The 19,518-nt window shown below is 44.9% G+C and overlaps 1 protein-coding gene across 1 annotated transcript in view; it reads right to left on the reverse strand.

The window, feature by feature from the left end:
* The window catches only part of WDFY4 (WDFY family member 4), a 174,189-nt gene that overhangs the window by 58,506 nt on the left and 96,165 nt on the right, over positions 1 to 19,518 (reverse strand). Inside the window, exons 38-43 of the mRNA XM_053387394.1 lie at positions 18,068 to 18,344; positions 16,503 to 16,507; positions 14,843 to 15,052; positions 6,906 to 7,054; positions 2,456 to 2,576; positions 890 to 975 (exon numbers count right to left, since the gene is read on the reverse strand). Of these exons, the coding sequence (XP_053243369.1) occupies positions 890 to 975; positions 2,456 to 2,576; positions 6,906 to 7,054; positions 14,843 to 15,052; positions 16,503 to 16,507; positions 18,068 to 18,344 (848 nt within the window). The remainder of the gene's footprint in view (positions 1 to 889; positions 976 to 2,455; positions 2,577 to 6,905; positions 7,055 to 14,842; positions 15,053 to 16,502; positions 16,508 to 18,067; positions 18,345 to 19,518) is intronic.

A 19,518-nucleotide genomic window follows, 5' to 3' on the forward strand; every position in this document is an offset into this window, starting at 1 on the left:
GCAACAAACACAGCAGAAATATATGAGCTCATACACCCACATATTATTTGAAGGAAGTTGTTAACAGAATATCTTAGCTGTCCAGCAATAGCCTTATTCAGTCAATTTTAACTCAAAATATGCTAGCAGGAAAAAAACCCAACTGGCTCAGGAAATAATTACATGGAGGGGCAGTTGTTGATGTTGTTGACGTGTGTGGATTGTGGGATAGTCATTTTTCAGCTATTAGTGCACATGCAAGACCGGGAAGGTTAACTCAACAACGAAATAGGTTTCTGCATGTGGGCTGCCAGGCTGAGTAAAATATTTACACATTTTGCAAATTTGCGCTGCGCAATGTGGGCTACAAATCCCGGAATACAGGACAGGTGGGTTGAGGAGAAAAACACATGCCTTGATATTCTGATAATACGAAAAATAAAACCTCATGTTTGTAAGGAGGGATCTAGGAAATTGCTTTGCAATATTCAGCTACATTTCCAAGACAGTGTGACAGTTTCACCAGCCTTCTTTTTCAACAGGGTAATAACGGTTGAAGGCAAAACTTGTCACAGTGGAGCAAATAATAATAATAATAATAATAATAATAATAATAATAATAATAATAATAATTTATTATTTGTACCCCGGCCATCTGGCTGCGTTTCCCCAGCTACTCTGGGCGGCTTCCATAGAAACCAAAAATACAATAAAATATCACACATTAAAAACTTCCCTGAACAGGGCTGCAAAGAATTTTTGCTCCCAAAGCAAATTGCAGTCCAACAGACTGACAAGAATAATGGCATTGTTGCGTCACTGGGGGAAGTTAGCACAGGATCAGGCAGGAGGGAATGTCCGTCAGTGCACTAAAGGGCCTTTGGGAACTTTGAGCTCTCATATGAGGTACCTTTTCAGGGTTTTCGTCCTGTCACTGTTGTGGAATACAAGGAATATGGAGTAGCCACTTCTGAAGAAGATTTCCAAGGCAATCTCCTGTGAGAACAAACCAATGGCAGAATGGTGAGGTTACAATGGAAAAGGGAATGCATGATCTAAGTAATGCACGAAGGGGTTAAGTTCATTGAGTAAGCTGTCCTGCCAGGCTTAGTTCACCTTGGAGAGGAACTAGGTAATAAATGCTTTGCCCCCCCCCCTCCAGTCTACCTGAGAAGCTTGGCATATGAAGAGCCTAAGCTGGTTGCTCCAGCTTAGCAGATGGCTCTAACAAGCCACTCTTTAGTTCCTATAATTTAGGAACTTTCACCACTGTAACTAAGCCAAGTTTTACTGCCTGTGCAATTTTCCCTGAATGCTGTATGGGAAAGCACATGAAACTGACCTTTGGAGAGTTTGTGAGTAAACCATTTTTAACTTACCAAATGTGTGCTTTTTCTCTATGCTAAGGAAGTGTCAGAACTCACAAGGGTTTTTAAAGGTCTAACAGCCTATATTTCCATGCTTTACTTTCCTGCATGTTTTCCTGCATTTTAAATCTCTGCTGGTGTTCTCTCACCAAAAAGTACTTGCCCCAAACCTAGATCTTGGCATCCAGGGCATAATCCCTTTTATAACTATTTTTCTTTGCCACCAACAGTAAGGAGTTCTTAGCTCCATCCATCCAGGCAACCCATTTGCTCTCCCCGGTTAGGAACGAATCCAGGTTTCCAGGTCAGATTGTGGTTTTGCTGAGCCAATCTCAGTACTTTAGTTTATTTGTTCAGCTGCTTCTCAAACACCAGTTGCCCAAGGCCCTTCCCTATATTCTTAGGCTTGGAAGAACGCTTGAATAACATCCAATAACATCCAAAACATTTTCCTTCAGCCTGAAGAAACCAGGACTGTGTTGCCAAACTTCAGATTCTATTTTTTGTCTTCTTCAAAATCCACAATTTGTTTCTGTTAAGTTGTGGGTGAACATATCAGATGACACAGCGATTCTTCAAACAGCTCTTGTTTATTCAGAGGCCAGAACAGAACTGAACTGAAGGGTTCAGTCAGCCTGCTTATATAGAGCTCCAGTACAACGTAACTGTAACAATTTTCTAAAACTATCCAATCACTGAACGTCACTTTCGACTCCTTATTTGCATAACTATCTACAGTATCCCTCTGCTGGCCCAGGGTGAGAACTTCAGTACATAACAGTTTCTGTTATTCTATTACCAATGCAAGGTTTCAGTGTGGAATTTCTTTTACAGAGATCGCCAGAAAGGGAAGCACCTAACATCGCCCCTCAGCAATGCTTTCTCAAAACTTTGGGGAGGGAAATAGCTCAGATCCCTCCCTACAAATGTCAACACGACTGCTAGCCAAAGAAGCACTCACAGTCCGCGCATGCTTACAATTCCCCCCTCCGTTTTCTTTTCTGATCGTACAGCTATATTTCTTGCACCCGCAAGGCCATATATTGCGGCCGCATATTGTCAGATATGCTGTACCAAAGGAAAGGTCCATGCTAACAGCTGGTTCCTACCTGTAGAAGAAAGCACATCGGATGGATCTCTTTAATGTCACTGTAGGAATGGCAGGAACATGTAGCCTGTCCTGTGGCCGGGTCTTTGTCGCACAAGCTATGAATGAATGTATCATCAATGCTAGAAGGAAAACAGGAAATGGACATTAATCAAGGTCTACAGCATTGACTTGTCATCCTTAACAGGAAGATTGGAGTGTTTCCCTTGTTTTTCTACTCCTCTTCTGTACACAATCAACAATCATGTTGGATTGGCTCTGCAAAACAAGCTAACCTGTTGCCCCCCCCCCCAAATCAGACGTACCGCTTTTTTCACTCTATAAGACGCACCAGACCACAAGACGCACCTAGTTTTTGGAGGGGAAAAACAAGAAAAAAAATATTCTGAATCTCAGAAGCCAGAACAGCAAGAGGGATCGCTGTGCAGTGAAAGCAGCAATCCCTCTTGCTGTTCTGGCTTCCAGAATAGCTGCGCAGCCTGCATTCGCTCCATAAGACACACACACATAGAATCATAGAATCATAGAGTTGGAATAGACCACAAGGGCCATCGAGTCCAACCCCCTGCCAAGCAGGAAACACCATCAGAGCACTCCTGACATATGGTTGTCAAGCATCTGCTTAAAGACCTCCAAAGAAGGAGACTCCACCACACTTCTTGGCAGCAAATTCCACTGTCGAACAGCTCTTACTGTCAGGAAGTTCTTCCTAATGTTTAGGTGGAATCTTCTTTCTTGTAGTTTGGATCCATTGCTCCGTGTCCGCTTCTCTGGAGCAGCAGAAAACAACCTTTCTCCCTCCTCCATATGACATCCTTTTATATATTTGAACATGGCTATCATATCACCCCTTAACCTCCTCTTCTCCAGTCTAAACATGCCCAGCTCCCTTAGCCGTTCCTCAGAAGGCATCGTTTCCAGGCCTTTGACCATTTTGGTTGCCCTCCTCTGGACACGTTCCAGTTTCTCAGTGTCCTTCTTGAACTGTGGTCCCCAGAACTGGACACAGTACTCCAGGTGAGGTCTGACCAGAGCAGAATACACTGGCACTATTACTTCCCTTGATCTAGATGCTATACTCCTATTGATGCAGCCCAGAATTGCATTGGCTTTTTTAGCCAATTTCCCCTTACTTTTTAGGAGGGGGAAAGTGACTCTTATAGAGCAAAAAATACAGTAATTTGGCTTTTTTTCTGAGCCAATCTATCTTGTAAAAGATGTCGCCCAGCCCCTACCTTCAGTCAGCCCTGTTCACTTCCAGCTCAACCAAGCCTCTTCTCCTTAGCAACAGCTGCCGCCCTTTGGCAGTGCTACAGGGAATGAGGAGGTCTTTGCCCCTCTCTCTGGTGCCAGGGCATAAGGTTCTTGCCGCCCTTGGAAAGTTAGCCAAACCTTGGGGAAATTACATTTCTCAAGGTCTTGGAGCCTTATGGATTAGAGGTTAAGCTGGGAATTCTCCCCTGATTACTGTATTTTTCGCTCCATAAGATGCAGTTTTTTCCTCCTTAAAAAGGGAAATGTAAGTGCGTCTTATGGAGCGAATGGCGCTGCGCAGACAGGGAGAGCTGCGCAGCGCCCCTTCAGCGAAGCACCTCTCCTGCGAAGCAGGAGTAGGAGCAGAAGGGGCTCCTGGTTTCTGCCTTAGCCACGCGAAGCCTCTTGAGGGCAGGGGGAGCCTTCATCCCGCTGCCCTGAAGAGGCTTCGCGCTGCTATCCCAGAAGCCAGAACAGCCAGTGGCTATCCCAGAAGCCAGATCCCTCTTGCTGTTCTGGCGTCTGGGATTCAGAGTATTTTTTCCCCTTGTATTCCTCCTCCAAAAACTAGGTGCGTCTTGTGGTCTGATGCGTCTTATAGAGCGAAAAATACAGTAATTAGATTTTTAAAAAAACAGAAGAGAAGAATTTGCAGGCTCCGAATGCCTGTTTCTTTTTGGGCAGGAGTGGCCAACTCCCAAGAGACTGTGATCTACTCACAGGAGTAAAAACTGGCAGTGATCTGCCCCCTTTTGGGGGGTTCAGGTCACAGTTGTTGAGCATTTTTTTTAGGAAGGAGGAAAGCCCCGGATTTTTAGAATTCAAACCTCAGCTCAAGGGAGAAAGGGGAACAGTCACTCACCAGCAAATCGCTGGGGAAACAAGCAGCCTCACTGTGTAAACTCCATCTTCTGTTCTGCAAATCGTGCAACAATGGAGGACAGGGCGAGGAGGGGATGGGGTAGGATTCTGTTTTACCAATGCTAAGGAAAGGGACCCAGAGATCGACCGCGATCTACCAAAACCTCTCAGGGATCTACCAGTAGATAGCGATCGACCTGTTGGACACCCCTGTTTTTTTTGGGGGGGTGACCATTTAAGTGCATTTAACTTGAAATTTGCATACAGGCCTGACCCCTGCCAGCATCTCAGAGCCTTTATTACTCTTTGTCTCCATGTGCATTTTACTTCAGAGTTGAAGTGTGAAAATTCACATTTGAGTGGAATGCTTGAAAGCAAAGCAATTCAAAATTCAGACGGAACTTTTAATTTTATTAAAATTCCACTTTGAGGAAGTGTCAGGGGGGATTTTGTTGTTTGTATTTATCAAGTCTCCCAAACATGTCTTGCATGGAACACATACAAGCAAGCGTCTGCCCAAAGATGCTACACAAACAGTAGGAAGACTGAGTGAGGGGAAGAATATAGCTAAAGAATATAATAATAATAATAATTTATTATTTATACCCCGCCCATCTGGCTGGGCTTCCCCAGTCACTCTGGGCGGCTTCCAAAAAAATATTTAAATACACCAAACATTAAAAGCTTCCCTAAACAGGGCTGCCTTCAGATGTCTTCTAAAAGTCTGGTAGTTGTTGTTCTCTTTGACATCTGGTGGGAGGGCTTTCCACAGGGAAGGCGCCACTACCGAGAAGGCCCTCTGCCTGGTTCCCTGTAACTTGGCTTCTCGAAAGAAAGAAAGAAAGAAAGAAAGAAAGAAAGAAGCTCAAATCAGAAATACACACAGGCCAGAGGTCACCAACCATTTTGGAGTATTGGGTACGTTTTGAATTTTGAGGGCTCCTTATTTCTAAGAGGGCTAGAGACTAACTTTCTGTTTTAAAATGAAAGCTTGACATCTGTGGCTGCAGTGGAAGTCTTCACAGCACCTGTGGACACTGGTTGGCCATTCTCCAAACAGGCAAACATAACTCCAACAGCGAAAGTTTCTTAGGAGCAACAAGTAACAACAACAGATAACCACAGGTACAAAATAAGCTACAGAAAAGCAGAGGAGAACAGGGGTGTAAATGCAGAAATGCAGTGATGTAGACAGGAACCGGGAGAAAAATCCAAGAGAGCAGCTTGTTTTGAAGGAGAGGGAAACTTTGATGTGGAAACACTTTAAGCACACAACAGCAAGCAATAGGCCAGTACGGGTCCCTGTGTCTGTGGGCGCTGAATTGGGATTTGATCAGGATATAGATGCGGCTATTTTATGACACTTCAGAAAGGGCATGTTTGGCCAAGGGCTGCTGTTTTATGGCAGTTGGGTTCCCCAGCATTCTGGAAAGGAGCTGATCTTGATAATTTTATTAGATTTCAGTTACAATCCAACAATAGCCTCATTATAACAATACCAATTTGGAGTTGGCTGACCTTACTGGAAGAGTCCGTGACCAGAAAGAAGAGGAATACCAAGAAGAGTGGAAGAAATTTAAAGACTATTTGAATAAATATTGTAATATTAAAAATTAGAAATTACTTGAAAGTACCAAATAGGCCTAGGATTATATTAGGAGTTAGTTAAATAAATGAGATCTAGAACTTTAAGAAAAGTTAAGAAATTTGATTTTAATTGGAATATTGTGTTTTAATAATGATATTAGAAAACTGCTACATTCAAATACAAGGAAATTCAGAAGGGAGGGCCCAGAGGAAGACATGTTTATGAGGTTAGAAGTTTAAATAACCAATTAATTTATGTTGTCTACGTGTTTGTTGTTATGTTTTTTATTTTATTTTCTGCTTATATTTGTGATTTTGTTTCTTTTTTCTTTGTTGTAGTATGTGTTATAATTGTAAGAAACTTAATAAAAATTATTTAAAACAACAACAACAATTTATAATACAATTACTAATACCAATCGTTCAAATACCAAATTATATCATTTAGATAAGGTGGCCCCTTGCATGCTAGAATGGATGGTTTGATTATTTTCTTTATTTCTGTGTTCCAAAATCTTATTAATTTCAATCACATTCCGGTCATCATCATAATCCCTTATACAACAACTGCAATATTAATAACTCCTATTCATTTTGACACATTAAATGATTCATAGAACTACAAGTGAGGCGCTCAAACTATATCCTTGTTCTTCCTGTGTGTGGCAATTATTCTGTTTCTTCCTCTTCTTGTAAAATGGTATGTCTATCTTGATATAGGAGCTGATCTTGGGGACGAAAGAACTCACCTGGTTATGCAGTGCTTTGTGCAGTAAACTTCCCCCAGCGGGGACACAGTGAAATTCTTGCAGATGTAGAAATGTTCTTGGCCAAAGAGAAGAGCTCCTTCCAACACAATGTGTCCCTGAACGACCACCACCGATTGCCTGCATGTAATCTAAAGAGGGAAGCAGGCAACACATTTTACCAACAAAACAGTGGCCACCATTTGAATATTCTTGAGCATTTCACGGGTGAAAATAGGTACAGTGGTGCCCCGCAAGACGAATGCCTCGCAAGACGGAAAACCCGCTAGACGAAAGGGTTTTCCGTTTTGGAGGTGCTTTGCAAAACGAATTTCCTATGGGCTTGCTTTGCAAGACGAAAATGTCTTACGAGTTCCTGCAGGGTTTTTTTCCTCCCCCCCCCTTTCCCCCAAGCCGCTAAGTCGCTTATCAGCTGATCCGCTAAGCCGCTTATCAGCTGATCCGCTAAGCCGCTTAACAGCTGATCCGCTAAGCCGCTAAGCCACTTATCAGCTGATCCGCTAAGCCGCTTAACAGCTGATCCGCTAAGCCGCTAATAGCGCTAATCCGCTAAGCCGCTAATGGGCTTGCTTCGCAAGACGAAAAAACCGCAAGACGAAGAGAATCGCGGAACCGATTCTTTTCGTCTTGCGAGGCACCACTGTACACCTGTCTATCATTGATTACTACGCTGTTTCTTTGCTAGCTTACATTCTTTTGTTTTGCAATATCCTGCTACTCAAATACCATACTTTTCCGTGTACAGTGGTACCTCAGGTTACAGACGCTTCAGGTTACAGACTCCGCTAACCCAGAAATAGTACCTCGGGTTAAGAACTTTGTTTCAGGACGAGAACAGAAATTGTGTGGCAGCGGGAGGCCCCATTAGCTAAAGTGTTACCTCAGGTTAAGAACAGTTTCATATTAAGAACGGACCTCCAGAATGAATTAAGTTCTTAACCTGAAGTACCACTGCATAAGACTAGTTTTTCCCCTTTAAAATCATGCTAAAAAGTGGGGGTAGTCTTATATATGGGTAGTGCATAGGTGTGGGCGTTGATTGGCTGCTGCCGTGGCTGTCAGCGGCTATTGTGTGTGTTATTGGTTGCTGCCTCAAGGGGTGACGTTGATTGGCCGACGCTGCGATTGGCAGCTTCTGCCAGTGAGGGAGCAGACGGGAAGCGGGTTTTGCGACATGTGTGGGTGAGCAATTTCCGGCATTCCCCCCTAAAAAAAAGCTCAAGAACCCTTGGTAATCCCCCCCCCCAAAAAGGGAGCAATCCTCCACAAAAATAGCTCAACAACTTTTTGTCATCTCCCCCCATCTTCTGATATTTCAGTCCCCAAAAATAGGGGGTGTCTTACACATGGGGCGTCTTATAGACAGAAAAGCATGGTACATTCAGCAACATTTCTACCTGGATAGTGATGGGATGAATTTTGTATCTGGGTATTAATGATATGTTCGCAGCAACTGAGACAGGATGAAGCTGCCCTCGTGACAATGACTGCAGCTTTCCTTGTACAGTGGTACCTCGCGTTACATACGCTTCAGGTTACATACGCCTCAGGTTACAGACTCCGCTAACCCAGAAATATTACCTCAGGTTAAGAACTTTGCTTCAGGATGAGAAGAGAAATCGTGCTCCGGTGGTGCGGTAGCAGTAGGAGGCCCCATTAGCTAAAGTGGTGCTTCAGGTTAAGAACAGTTTCAGGTTAAGTATGGACCTCCGGAACGAATTAAGTACGTAACCCGAGGTACCACTGTACTAGGTTCCAGTGGAGCAAGGCAATAAAAAGGTTGGGGCTGCATGGATCCAACAGGGGGAGGGCCAAATTGGCTACACCAGTGTGTCTGGACAGATTCAGTTTCGCCAACCCGCTGTCCTGTCCTTGCTCTAGTCATAAGGGTAGAGAAGAAGAAGGCAGCCAAGTTATCACAAACATTAGGGTCTTTTGTGACTGGGAGGAACCTACTTCCTCAGGCAAAGCAGGAACCAGTCTGTGTGGATTGTGAGACAACTCTATCGGTTGTCCTTTTAAGGCAGAGGAGACCCAGTGGATGACCACATAACACCTAAATGAACATTGAAGAAGATGGGTGTCCTACAAATGCTTCCTTCTCTTTGCTTAGAAAGCTGTAGATGATGTCAGTTTGCATTTCTTAGTGCAGAAAGTATTGATCTGATGTGCAGAGATCTTAACTCAAGAGGGTACTGGAAGCTTCTCTGTGTGAAAGAAGCAAGCAGAAGGTTCGTGATGTTTGGGTTATTCCTTCAGAGAAGCTGAGTACAGCTGGTTTAAACCGATTCTGTTATCTTTTCTGTCAAGGTCATGCTGACTATAAAATTAAGGCCAGAAGGAGCCTTGGTTTCACTTTCTCTTTCTATCTCTTTTCCTTCTGGTGTGGTGTTCTGTACATAGTTTGCTTAGTGTTAAGATTTAGACTTGTTATAAGGTAAAGGTAAAGGTACCCCTGCCCATACGGGCCAGTCTTGACAGACTCTGGGGTTGTGCGCCCATCTCACTCAAGAGGCCGGGGGCCAGGGCTGTCCGCAGACACTTCCGGGTCACGTGGCCAGCGTGACAAGCTGCATCTGGCGAGCCAGCGCAGCACACGGAACGCCGTTTACCTTCCCGCTGGTAAGCGGTCCCTATTTATCTACTTGCACCCGAGGGTGCTTTCGAACTGCTAGGTTGGCAGGCGCTGGGACCGAGCGACAGGAGCGCACCCCGCAGCAGGGATTCGAACCGCCGACCTTTCGATCGGCAAGTCCTAGGTGCTGAGGCTTTAACCCACAGCGCCACCTGCGTCCCCAGACTTGTTATAAGTTATTGTAATTTAAGTTAACTCTGCTGCAACTGGATTTCTTATGGACTGTGCCAATCCTGAATATATTGGATTTGTGACCATTATGCTTATTTGCCTTCAGGAGCAATAAAGCTCTGCTGGATGAAACACAATTGCCTCTGGTCTATTTTTGGGGAATCCTGCAACGTGTTTAAGTTTTTACTCTACTAACTATACATTGGAATCTGCTCTGGATCAATACTGAGTAGAATTCCATGACAGATGAAGGGATCTCGTAGGACTTTTCCAGAGCACAACTAGAACATATCTAGGGACGCGGGTGGCACTGTGGTCTAAACCATATAGCCTAGGGCTTGCCGATCAGAAGGTTGGCAGTTCAAATCCCCGCGACGGGGTGAGCTCCCGTTGCTCGGTCCCTGCTCCTGCCAACCTAGCAGTTCGAAAACACGTCAAGTGCAAGTAGATAAATAGGTACCGCTCCGGCGGGAAGGTAAACGGCGTTTCCGTGCGCTGCTCTGGTTCGCCAGAAGCAGCTTAGCCATGCTGGCCACATGACCCAGAAGCTGTACCCCGGCTCCCTCGGCCAATAAAGCGAGATGAGCGCCTAAACCCCAGAGTCGTTCGCGACTGGACCTAATGGTCCGGGGTCCCTTTACCTTTACCTTAGAACATATCTAGCACTTGAGTCCTTGGAGGACTGGAATCCTGCACAACCAACTTGGCAGTTCTCAAGCCATATTGAATCGACTCAACTGACGCAAAGTCAATGAACACATTCAGAGTCTCAATCATTCTCTCTCTCTCTTCCCCAACAAGCATCCAAGCTCGGACACAAATGAGGTAGTTTTATAAAGGTGCCCCCAGGGAAAATAGTGTTGTTACCTAATGAAGCAGCGTAGAGCCTGAAATTAACATAGATTAACTAAACTTGCCTTTTCTCAGAGCAGAACACAGAACAAGTTCATTGGTTACTAGAATAATTATTCAGTGATGCAAAGGTGACATGAAATAATTGAATAATTACCACCAAAGATATTTCTCGGGGCAATGAGCAATGGATTGCTCAATTCATTCAGAGATGCAAAAAAGAAAGGATTTAAGTGACATACGTCTGATATTAAAGACATGTCCTAATTTTGTTGGTACAAGATTATATACAGTTTCAATATATAATTGAAAACGGGCTGCTTTCAGATGGGTGGCAATTAGTATTAGCCAATCATTGCTCTTCGGTTGTAAATTCCAAGCAGAACTGAAACTGTCTTCCTACTCACTGTCTGGAATATAACATTTTTTTCTGTGAGTACATCCTACTATGGAGCACTGGTGGGTGTGATGTAACAGCCGTGGGCGGAGCCATTAGTATCAGGACACACCCCCTCGTGGTGTCATTTTATGAACTTGGTTTTTAATAAGTTAGTCTTTCAAATAGAGCAAAAATGCTTTTGCAGCTGTATTTTCTTTTATTTTTTTGTGAAAGAGATTTGTAGTATTATATCGTAAGACTATCGAGTTAATCTTGGGTAAAGAATGATATCCCTCCAAAAAAGAAAAGGAAAAACTCTTTCCATTCATTGCCATTGTAGAAACATGGTTAATGGCAGTAGCCAGAAAGGTTTTTTAAAATGTATTTTTAAAAGTTTGACATTATGGAGGTAGAGTTTTATATGTATCTTTCATTTAAATGTACATATATAACTGGAAAAGTGCATCAGTTCTAATTAGAAATTAATTACCGCTGGGAATAGACACTTTCAGGATCTTTATTTATGCATATTAATTATTTTGTACTGGTGTAATATGAACATACAGTGGTACCTTGGGTTAAGTACTTAATTCGTTCCGGAGGTCCGTTCTTAACCTGAAACTGTTCTTAACCTGAAGCACCACTTTAGCTAATGGGGCCTCCTGCTGCCGCCGTGCTGCCGGAGCACAATTTCTGTTCTCATCCTGAAGCTAAGTTCTTAACCTGAGGTAATATTTCTGGGTTAGCGGAGTCTGAAGCGTATGTAACCTGAAGCGTATGTAACCCGAGGTACCACTGTAATGCCTGGTCTCAGTTAAATATTCAAGCAGTGATTCATACCAACTGAAGTTTCTGGAACATTTTTGAAGGCAGTTCCACACAAAACACTGAATGAGTTTTTATGATTTGACTTTAGCTTGGAAATAACACAATCTCAGTATATTCCTTGATCTCGACTGGGCAAACAATGTGGTTCTTATTTCCCATCCCTTCTTTATCTTTCCCGTTCAATCGTTCTCCAGATACTTTGCTTTTCTTCTGCTAATTCCTTCTATGGGAAAGAGGGAGTTATTTTTCAACCATACACAACGGCACAGAGACATTTCAGAACCCCAGCATCTGAGGTATCTTAGGACCCGATCCTAAGAAAATCAAGCATGTTTACGTGAGGTTAATGCGTGAACACAGGTTCACAGAGAAACATAGGTTCTTTAGAGTGCAAGAAGCTGATCCATTTGGTTTATCTCTTTCCTAATGCAAACACTCCCAAAAGTAATTACGGCCGTCGAGAATTTGCCCATCTCTGCGAAAACCCAAAGTGTGCAGTTCCACATACAACAACATTTTTAGAGAATCAAACTGTTTCAGAAGCCAGCGCAAGCAATTTGGTACGGAAGAGGTGATTATCAAGGAGCAGTGCTGTGAGAGAGCTTGTTCCTGCTCTGTGGCCAGCAGACTAACTGAATTAGCATGCTAACTGAGCATATAACGGCTAATGTTACCTCCTGCAGCTTTCTAAAATTTGTATCGACTTAGCTGTTGCTAAAAGAATGCTTCTGGCATGTCTTGTGGCTTCCTGTGGAGTTACACAGAGGAACAAAGCCGTGTGGAACATGGGTAGCAACATTACATGTGCCAAGGCAAGCAAAACCTGTCTCACTGAGGTTACACTGTTGGGAACAGCTTAATTGTGTTGTCTCGATCTACAAGAAACCTAAAGTCCAAGCAAACATATATCACTTTCAGAGGACCTTGTTTGACTGATGAACATATCGGCCCAACAGTGTTCCTTAACATTTCTGAAAGGCACTGCTACAGTGACAAAATGCCATTATATAAAGTTGCAGTTAATGAAGAATATATATTGGGGGGGGGGAGGTTGTAATTTCCTCACCAATGCCATGGTAAAGGCAGTAATAGGTTGTACGAGTACATTATTAATTGCAAGTCCAACATAAACATACTGTACTATGAACAGCTGAAGGCAGAGGACCCTGTCTGAATGCTCCCCTCAGTTCTTATACATGGAAAACTAGCTCATCAAAGAGAACACTTCTCCCTAGCATCTAACTTTCTATGTGCGGAGTTTTTTCACGTGGAGACGCATTCAAGTCAATAGCAAATGAGCTGTTTCTTGAGCAATCGTTCTGAATCGTCTGAAGGGAAGTCATATGATCAGTGCTGGATTTACATATAAGCTAAACAAGTCATAGCTTAGGGCCCCACTCTCTTGGGGACCCCCAAAAAAATTAAAGGGAAAAAACCCCTGGATGTACATTTCCAAAATTTAAGATAAAAAACAAACAAACAAAACCTACATACAGCAACAGTGTTTTGTGTTGTGTAGGCTCCTATAATGTAAGTCATGGGCCCCACCTGCTAGCCTGCTCCCTAAAATATCACTGGTTTGCTCATTTCTATATATAGGATGCGGGTGGTGCTGTGGGTTAAACCACAGAGCCTAGGACTTGCTGATCAGAAGGTCGGCGGTTTGAATCCTCGCAACGGGGTGAACTCCTGTTGCTCAGTCCTTGCTCCTGCCAACCTAGCAGTTCGAAAGCATGTCAAAGTGCAAGTAGATAAATAGGTACTGCTCCGGTGGGAAGGTAAACGGCGTTTCCGTGCATTGCTCTGGTTCGCCAGAAGCAGCTTAGTCATGCTGGCCACATGACCTGGAAGCTGTACGCAGGCTCCCTTGGCCAATAAAGCAAGATAAGTGCTGCAACCCCAGAGTCGGCCACGACTGGACCTAATGGTCAAGGGTCCCTTTACCTATATATACGGTGCCTACATTCTGCATGGACTGGTTGCATGGCAACATGTGCAAATGGCTTTAGATACCTATTAGGTCCATAAAATACTATATAGCATATATTCAACACAAAAAAGCAACAATTTGTTGTTGACAAAGGACAGCTGGACGTATAAAGGGCCCCATTACCTTCAGTAGCTATGGGCCTCATCAAACCTAAATCCTGCCCTGCATATGATGTTGCAAGCAATAACAGGGCTGGGCAATATCTGGTTTCGAACATCCTGACATACATGTATCACCAGCTAAACTCTGCAATATACTGATATATCACGATGCCTGAAATAAGGATGGCATTAGCTGGATTCATGGTTTTTCCTGAATTGTGATTATTGCATAGCACACACAAACACTCACACACATCATGATTCACGATATATTGCCAGGTCAAAAATTATGAAACTGATATGGACTTCAAACCAGTTTTGGATGATATATCAATATATCACCCAGCCCTAATCAATAACCTAAGTTTTGCAGTGCATTTCCCCACCAGTTTTTTCACCTCAAAAAGTATGTGTGGTTTTTCCCCCCTCCTGGAAGCAGGTTTGTTGTACAAGGGCATGAAATTCACTTTGTGCAACCTGAGTTGGCCGGTATATAACTGAGTAACATCCACAAACTAGCAACAATCTGAAAACAGCCTGTATCGTGTCATCCCCATCTATTCTTTCAAGTCAAAGGATAGAGTTACCACAAGATAACTGTTTGGTCTAGTGACAGGGGTCAGCAAACTTTTTTAGCAGGGGACCAGACTATATATTTGGAGGGGGGGAATGAACGAATTCCTATGCCCCACAAATAACCCAGAGATGCATTTTAAATAAAAGGACACATTCTACTCATGTAAAAACACACTGATTCCTGGAACGTCCGCGGGCCAGATTGAGAAGGCGATTGGGCCGGATCCGGCCCCCGGGCCTTAGTTTGTCTACCCATGGTCTAGTCTAGGCCTCAACAGAATCTGAGGTGCTTTTTTGTTCCACTTCTCTGCACCAAATTACACCCCACCACCCATTTGGGAACAGTGATGTGCAAAACAAAAGTTCCCCAGAATCAACTGATGGTACCTTTTCATCCTGTACAAACTCTTGCAGGATGATTTTCCGCTCTGCGCACATTTCCAAAAATTCTTCCGACTGGAAACTTTCATGCAGGGCAGGGAAGAATGTCAACTGCCCACAATCCATCTCTCCTTCTCTTCCATTTAGCTTTTGCTCTCCTGTATCAGTAGGAAAGAAAGCATCAATGGCAGAATGTTTACAGTAAATAATAAATGGCTAAGAAATAGTTGTGTTTGCCTTGTAAACAAGCCCAACAAACTTACTAGCCACCATAGTAGCTTGCATTTCCAAGAGGGCAAGTCCCTTCTTCATAGTCAAAATTGGAAGACTAGTATTTTTTCTTAAATGCCCTATACCAAGTGGACAGTTGGAGGAAGACTGCATTTCTAGGCTGATGGTCAGAGAAAATAGTGTCCCTTCCTTTGCAGCTAGCAGAGAAATCAAAGAAGTGGGCACATGAGAAAGAGAGCGATCTCTTTCTGCTCCCCAGCCTTCACTATGGTATTTGGCAAGTTGCTCTACACAAGGCTAGTATATGTAATGCCTTCCATAACCATAACTGACCTAAACCCTGAAAGCATCATCTGAGCCCCTTCTTTGTGTGCTTCCTCCACAAAAAGTCCAGAGGGTGGCAACACAAGAACGGGGCCTTTTCTGCGGTGGTTCCTCTTATGTGGAATGCTCTCCCCAAGAAGACTCGCCTGGAACCTTCATTGCCTATCTTTATTTACAATGTTCAGAATTCCCTCCAACTTTATTTAGCTATAGTTTGAATGCTCAAGTATATAAAGGGTAAAGGGAACCCTGACCATTAGGTCCAGTCGTGGCCGACTCTGGGGTTGCAGCACTCATCTCGCTTTATTGGCCAAGGGAGCCGGCGTACAGCTTCCGGGGTCAATGTGGCCAGCATGACTAAGCCGCTTCTGGTGAACCAGAGCAGCGCACAGTAACGCCGTTTACCTTCCCGCCGGAGTGGTAACTATTTATCTACTTGCATTTTGACGTGCTTTCGAACTGCTAGGTTGGCAGGAGCAGGGACCGAGCAACGGGAGCTCACCCCAATGGGGGATTTGAACCGCCGACTTTCTGATCGGCAAGTCCTAGGCTCTGAACCTAATGGTCAGGGGTCCCTTTACATTTACCTTTATTCTACCACAGCTCTCTTGCTTAGCTAGCAAACTGCACCAGGTCCTTCCAATGGCATTTACAAGACAAGGTGTCATCTTGATCAAATAACTCGGACAAAACTTATATTAATTCACTCTTTTTCATGAATTCATTTCATCGTGGCCTGATATATTGTTGTGAAAGCAATCAAATGTCCAACACGAACTGATGTTTCGGAATCAGATTGGTGCCTGCCTGTCTGCCTGTTCTTTCCATACATTACCAGAGTTGTCTCATGGAGCCATCAGCCCTGGAATATTACCTTGGCTTTCCTCCGGGGTTACAGCAAATGTGCTGTCGTGCAGCTGATGAGCCTGATCATGCAACTGAAATGGGGGAAAAACAGGAAGATCAACACACTTCTACATCAAACTGGAACTCTGGTCTGAGTATCGCCTTCCATGAACCGCCCAAAGTGCCCTCCATGATAAAGCAAGGCATGCAGGTGGTCAATCTTTCCTTTTTATTTGTCCACAGCATCTGGTACTTAAAAGCCCACTGCTTCTGAACATGAAGGTTCCATACAATTACTAGCACCAGCCACTGACGGGGCTTATCACACATGGATTTATCTACTCCCATTTTGAGATCACCAGGGTTTCCCAAACTTGGGTCTCCAGCTGTTTTTGGACTACAACGCCCATCATCCCTAGCGAGAAGGACCCAGTGGTCAGGGATGATGGGGACTGTAGTCCAAAAACAGCTGGAGACAGCAGGGAAACCCTGATTTAAGTGTTATAATGAGACCATGATGGAAGCATGGAAGTCAATGAATGAAAGGAGGAAGGAGGAGGGTGGAGATTGCGGGCATGATATCATTCTCTCCCCAACAAGCCATGGTTTATTGTAATGGCCTGGGATTCAGACTCGGAGGCTGAACCTGTGGAATCCCAGCCTGCACAGGATTCCTTGCCTCCAGAACCAGCTGAGCCGGGGCTGGGGTCTGAGCCTGAAGGGTCCTCACCTGTGCTGGATCCTCAGGTGCAGGCACCAGCTGAGTCTGCTCTGGCTCCTGAGGTGACGGAGGACCCATTGCCTGCAGGTGCTCCACTCTCAGCCCCGTCAGGGGAAGCTGAGGTTGCCTCTGGGTCCGGTAACCCTCCAGCCTCTCCTGAGCTGCAGAGGCTCAGGGCAGAGAGGCGGAGGGAACTAAGTTCTCACAGGAGGAGTGCTCGCCTCCAGGCCAGGAGAGGCGAGTCACCTGTGGACCGGGGCCACCCTATGCCTCGGGGCAGATAAAAGCCAGCCAGCCCCAGTCCCAGGTTGCGGGAGCAACATTGTTGGTAACCTGTTCCTGCCTGAACCCTGTCCTGCTCTTCTGCCAGAGTTCCTGACCCCACCCGACTCCCTGCCTTGGACCCAGCTTCAGCTTTGACGGACAGCCTCCATACCGCACCCTCGACCTCGGACTGCACTCGGACCTCGCCGCATGGTTAACCCTCAGGGCCAGCACATTTATTAAGCTGATACAGAGCCTGCTCTTCTGCGGCAACATCCGCCAGATGGAGGACCCCTGATAAGCCGTCCGAGTTTATTTCAAGGCTTCTGATAATATGCAAGTGAACCAAGAGAAGTACAGTGGACGCTTGGGTTGTGAACGTGATCAGTGCGGGATGCACGTTTGCAACCCGCATCTGCGCGTCGGCGCACATGCGGGTTGTGCTTCAGCGCTTCTGCGCATGTGCAACTGCCAAAACCCAGAAGTAACCCATTCCGGTACTTCGGGGGGGTTGGCAGTCCGCAACCTGAAAAAACACAACCTGAAGTGGATGCAACATGAGGTATGACTGTACAGGCAAACCTCGGATCCCAAACACCCCTGTATTGGAACGTTTTGGCTTCCGAATGCCGAAAACCCGGAAGTAAATGCTCCGGTTTTCAGACTTTTTTCGGAAGCTGAATGTCCGACACGACTTCAGCTTGAGTGCAGGAAGCTCCTGCAACCAATTGGAAGCTGTGCTTCGGTCGTTGAACATTTTGGAAGCAGAACAGGCTTCCGGAACGGATTACATTCGACAACAGACGTTTGACTGTAGGTGCCAACGTTCTAGAGGGAAGAGCTGCCCCTCATGATTAGTCTTACAAGGCCATTACTGATGGAAGATAATTCCCACTTGTTGCCCCCACAGCATGTCACCTTGTTCCTTGTTGACACAGCTGTATGATAGGTGACTCTGAGCCAAACCCTCTTCCTCATCCGGGAAGGGCCTTCGTATCCATCCAGGATCCACCTTGAAGTAGAAGGGGCTAAGACAGACGCCCATGGGCCTCCTCTCCGAACCAGCTGCTCCTCAAGGTCTGCCCAGGCTTTTGCAGATTTGTTGTACCCACACATTAACCTCTGCAAAGAAAGACTCAAAACACTCAAAACAACTCAGCTTGGTTTTCTTACATTTCATAGAATCATAGAATCATAGAATCATAGAGTTGGAAGAGACCACAAGGGCCATCGAGTCCAACCCCCTGCCAAGCAGGAAACACCATCAGAGCACTCCTGACATATGGTTGTCAAGCCTCTGCTTAAAGACCTCCAAAGAAGGAGACTCCACCACACTCCTTGGCAGCAAATTCCACTGTCGAACAGCTCTTACTGTCAGGAAGTTCTTCCTAATGTTTAGGTGGAATCTTCTTTCCTGCAGTTTGGATCCATTGCTCCGTGTCCGCTTCTCTGGAGCAGCAGAAAACAACCTTTCTCCCTCCTCTATGTGACATCCTTTTATATATTTGAACATGGCTATCATATCACCCCTTAACCTCCTTTTCTCCAGGCTAAACATGCCCAGCTCCCTTAGCCGTTCCTCATAAGGCATTGTTTCCAGGCCTTTGACCATTTTGGTTGCCCTCCTCTGGACACGTTCCAGTTTGTTTATTCGAAGATTTCATCGGGCTGCTGAAGTGGGAGACCTTTACCACGGAAACCTAGGCTACGAGAAGCAGAAAAGTTTGTATGCCGTACATATGTAGCCACATAATAATTAATAACAAAAAAATTATTATTTATACCCCACTCATCTGACTGGGTTGCCTTGGCCACTCTGAGCAGCTTCCAACACATAGAAAAGCATAACAAAACATCAAACATTAAAAACTTCCCGATAAAGGGCTGCCTTCAGGTGTCTTCTAAAAGTTATGTACAGTGGTACCTTGGGTTAAGAACTTAATTTGTTCTGAAGGTCCATTCTTAACCTGAAACTGTTCTTAACCCGGGGTACCACTTTAGCTAATGGGGCCTGCCACACTGCCGGAGCCCGATTTCTGTTCTCATCCTGAAGCAAAGTTCTTAACCCGAGGTACTATTTCTGGGTTAGCGGAGTCTGTATCCTGAAGTGTCTGCAACCCGAGGTACCACTGTAGTTCTTTCTCTCCTTGACATTTAATGGGGGGGTGTTTCACAGGGCAGGGGCCACTACCGAGAAGGCCCTCTGCCTGGTTCCCTGTAGCTTCGCTTCTTACAGCGAGGAAACTGCCAGAAGGCCATAGGTTTCCGGGCTGAACGATGGGGGTAAAGATGTTAC

Source organism: Podarcis raffonei, chromosome 5 (assembly GCF_027172205.1).
Source record: "Podarcis raffonei isolate rPodRaf1 chromosome 5, rPodRaf1.pri, whole genome shotgun sequence".
Taxonomy (NCBI): Eukaryota; Metazoa; Chordata; class Lepidosauria; order Squamata; family Lacertidae; genus Podarcis; species Podarcis raffonei.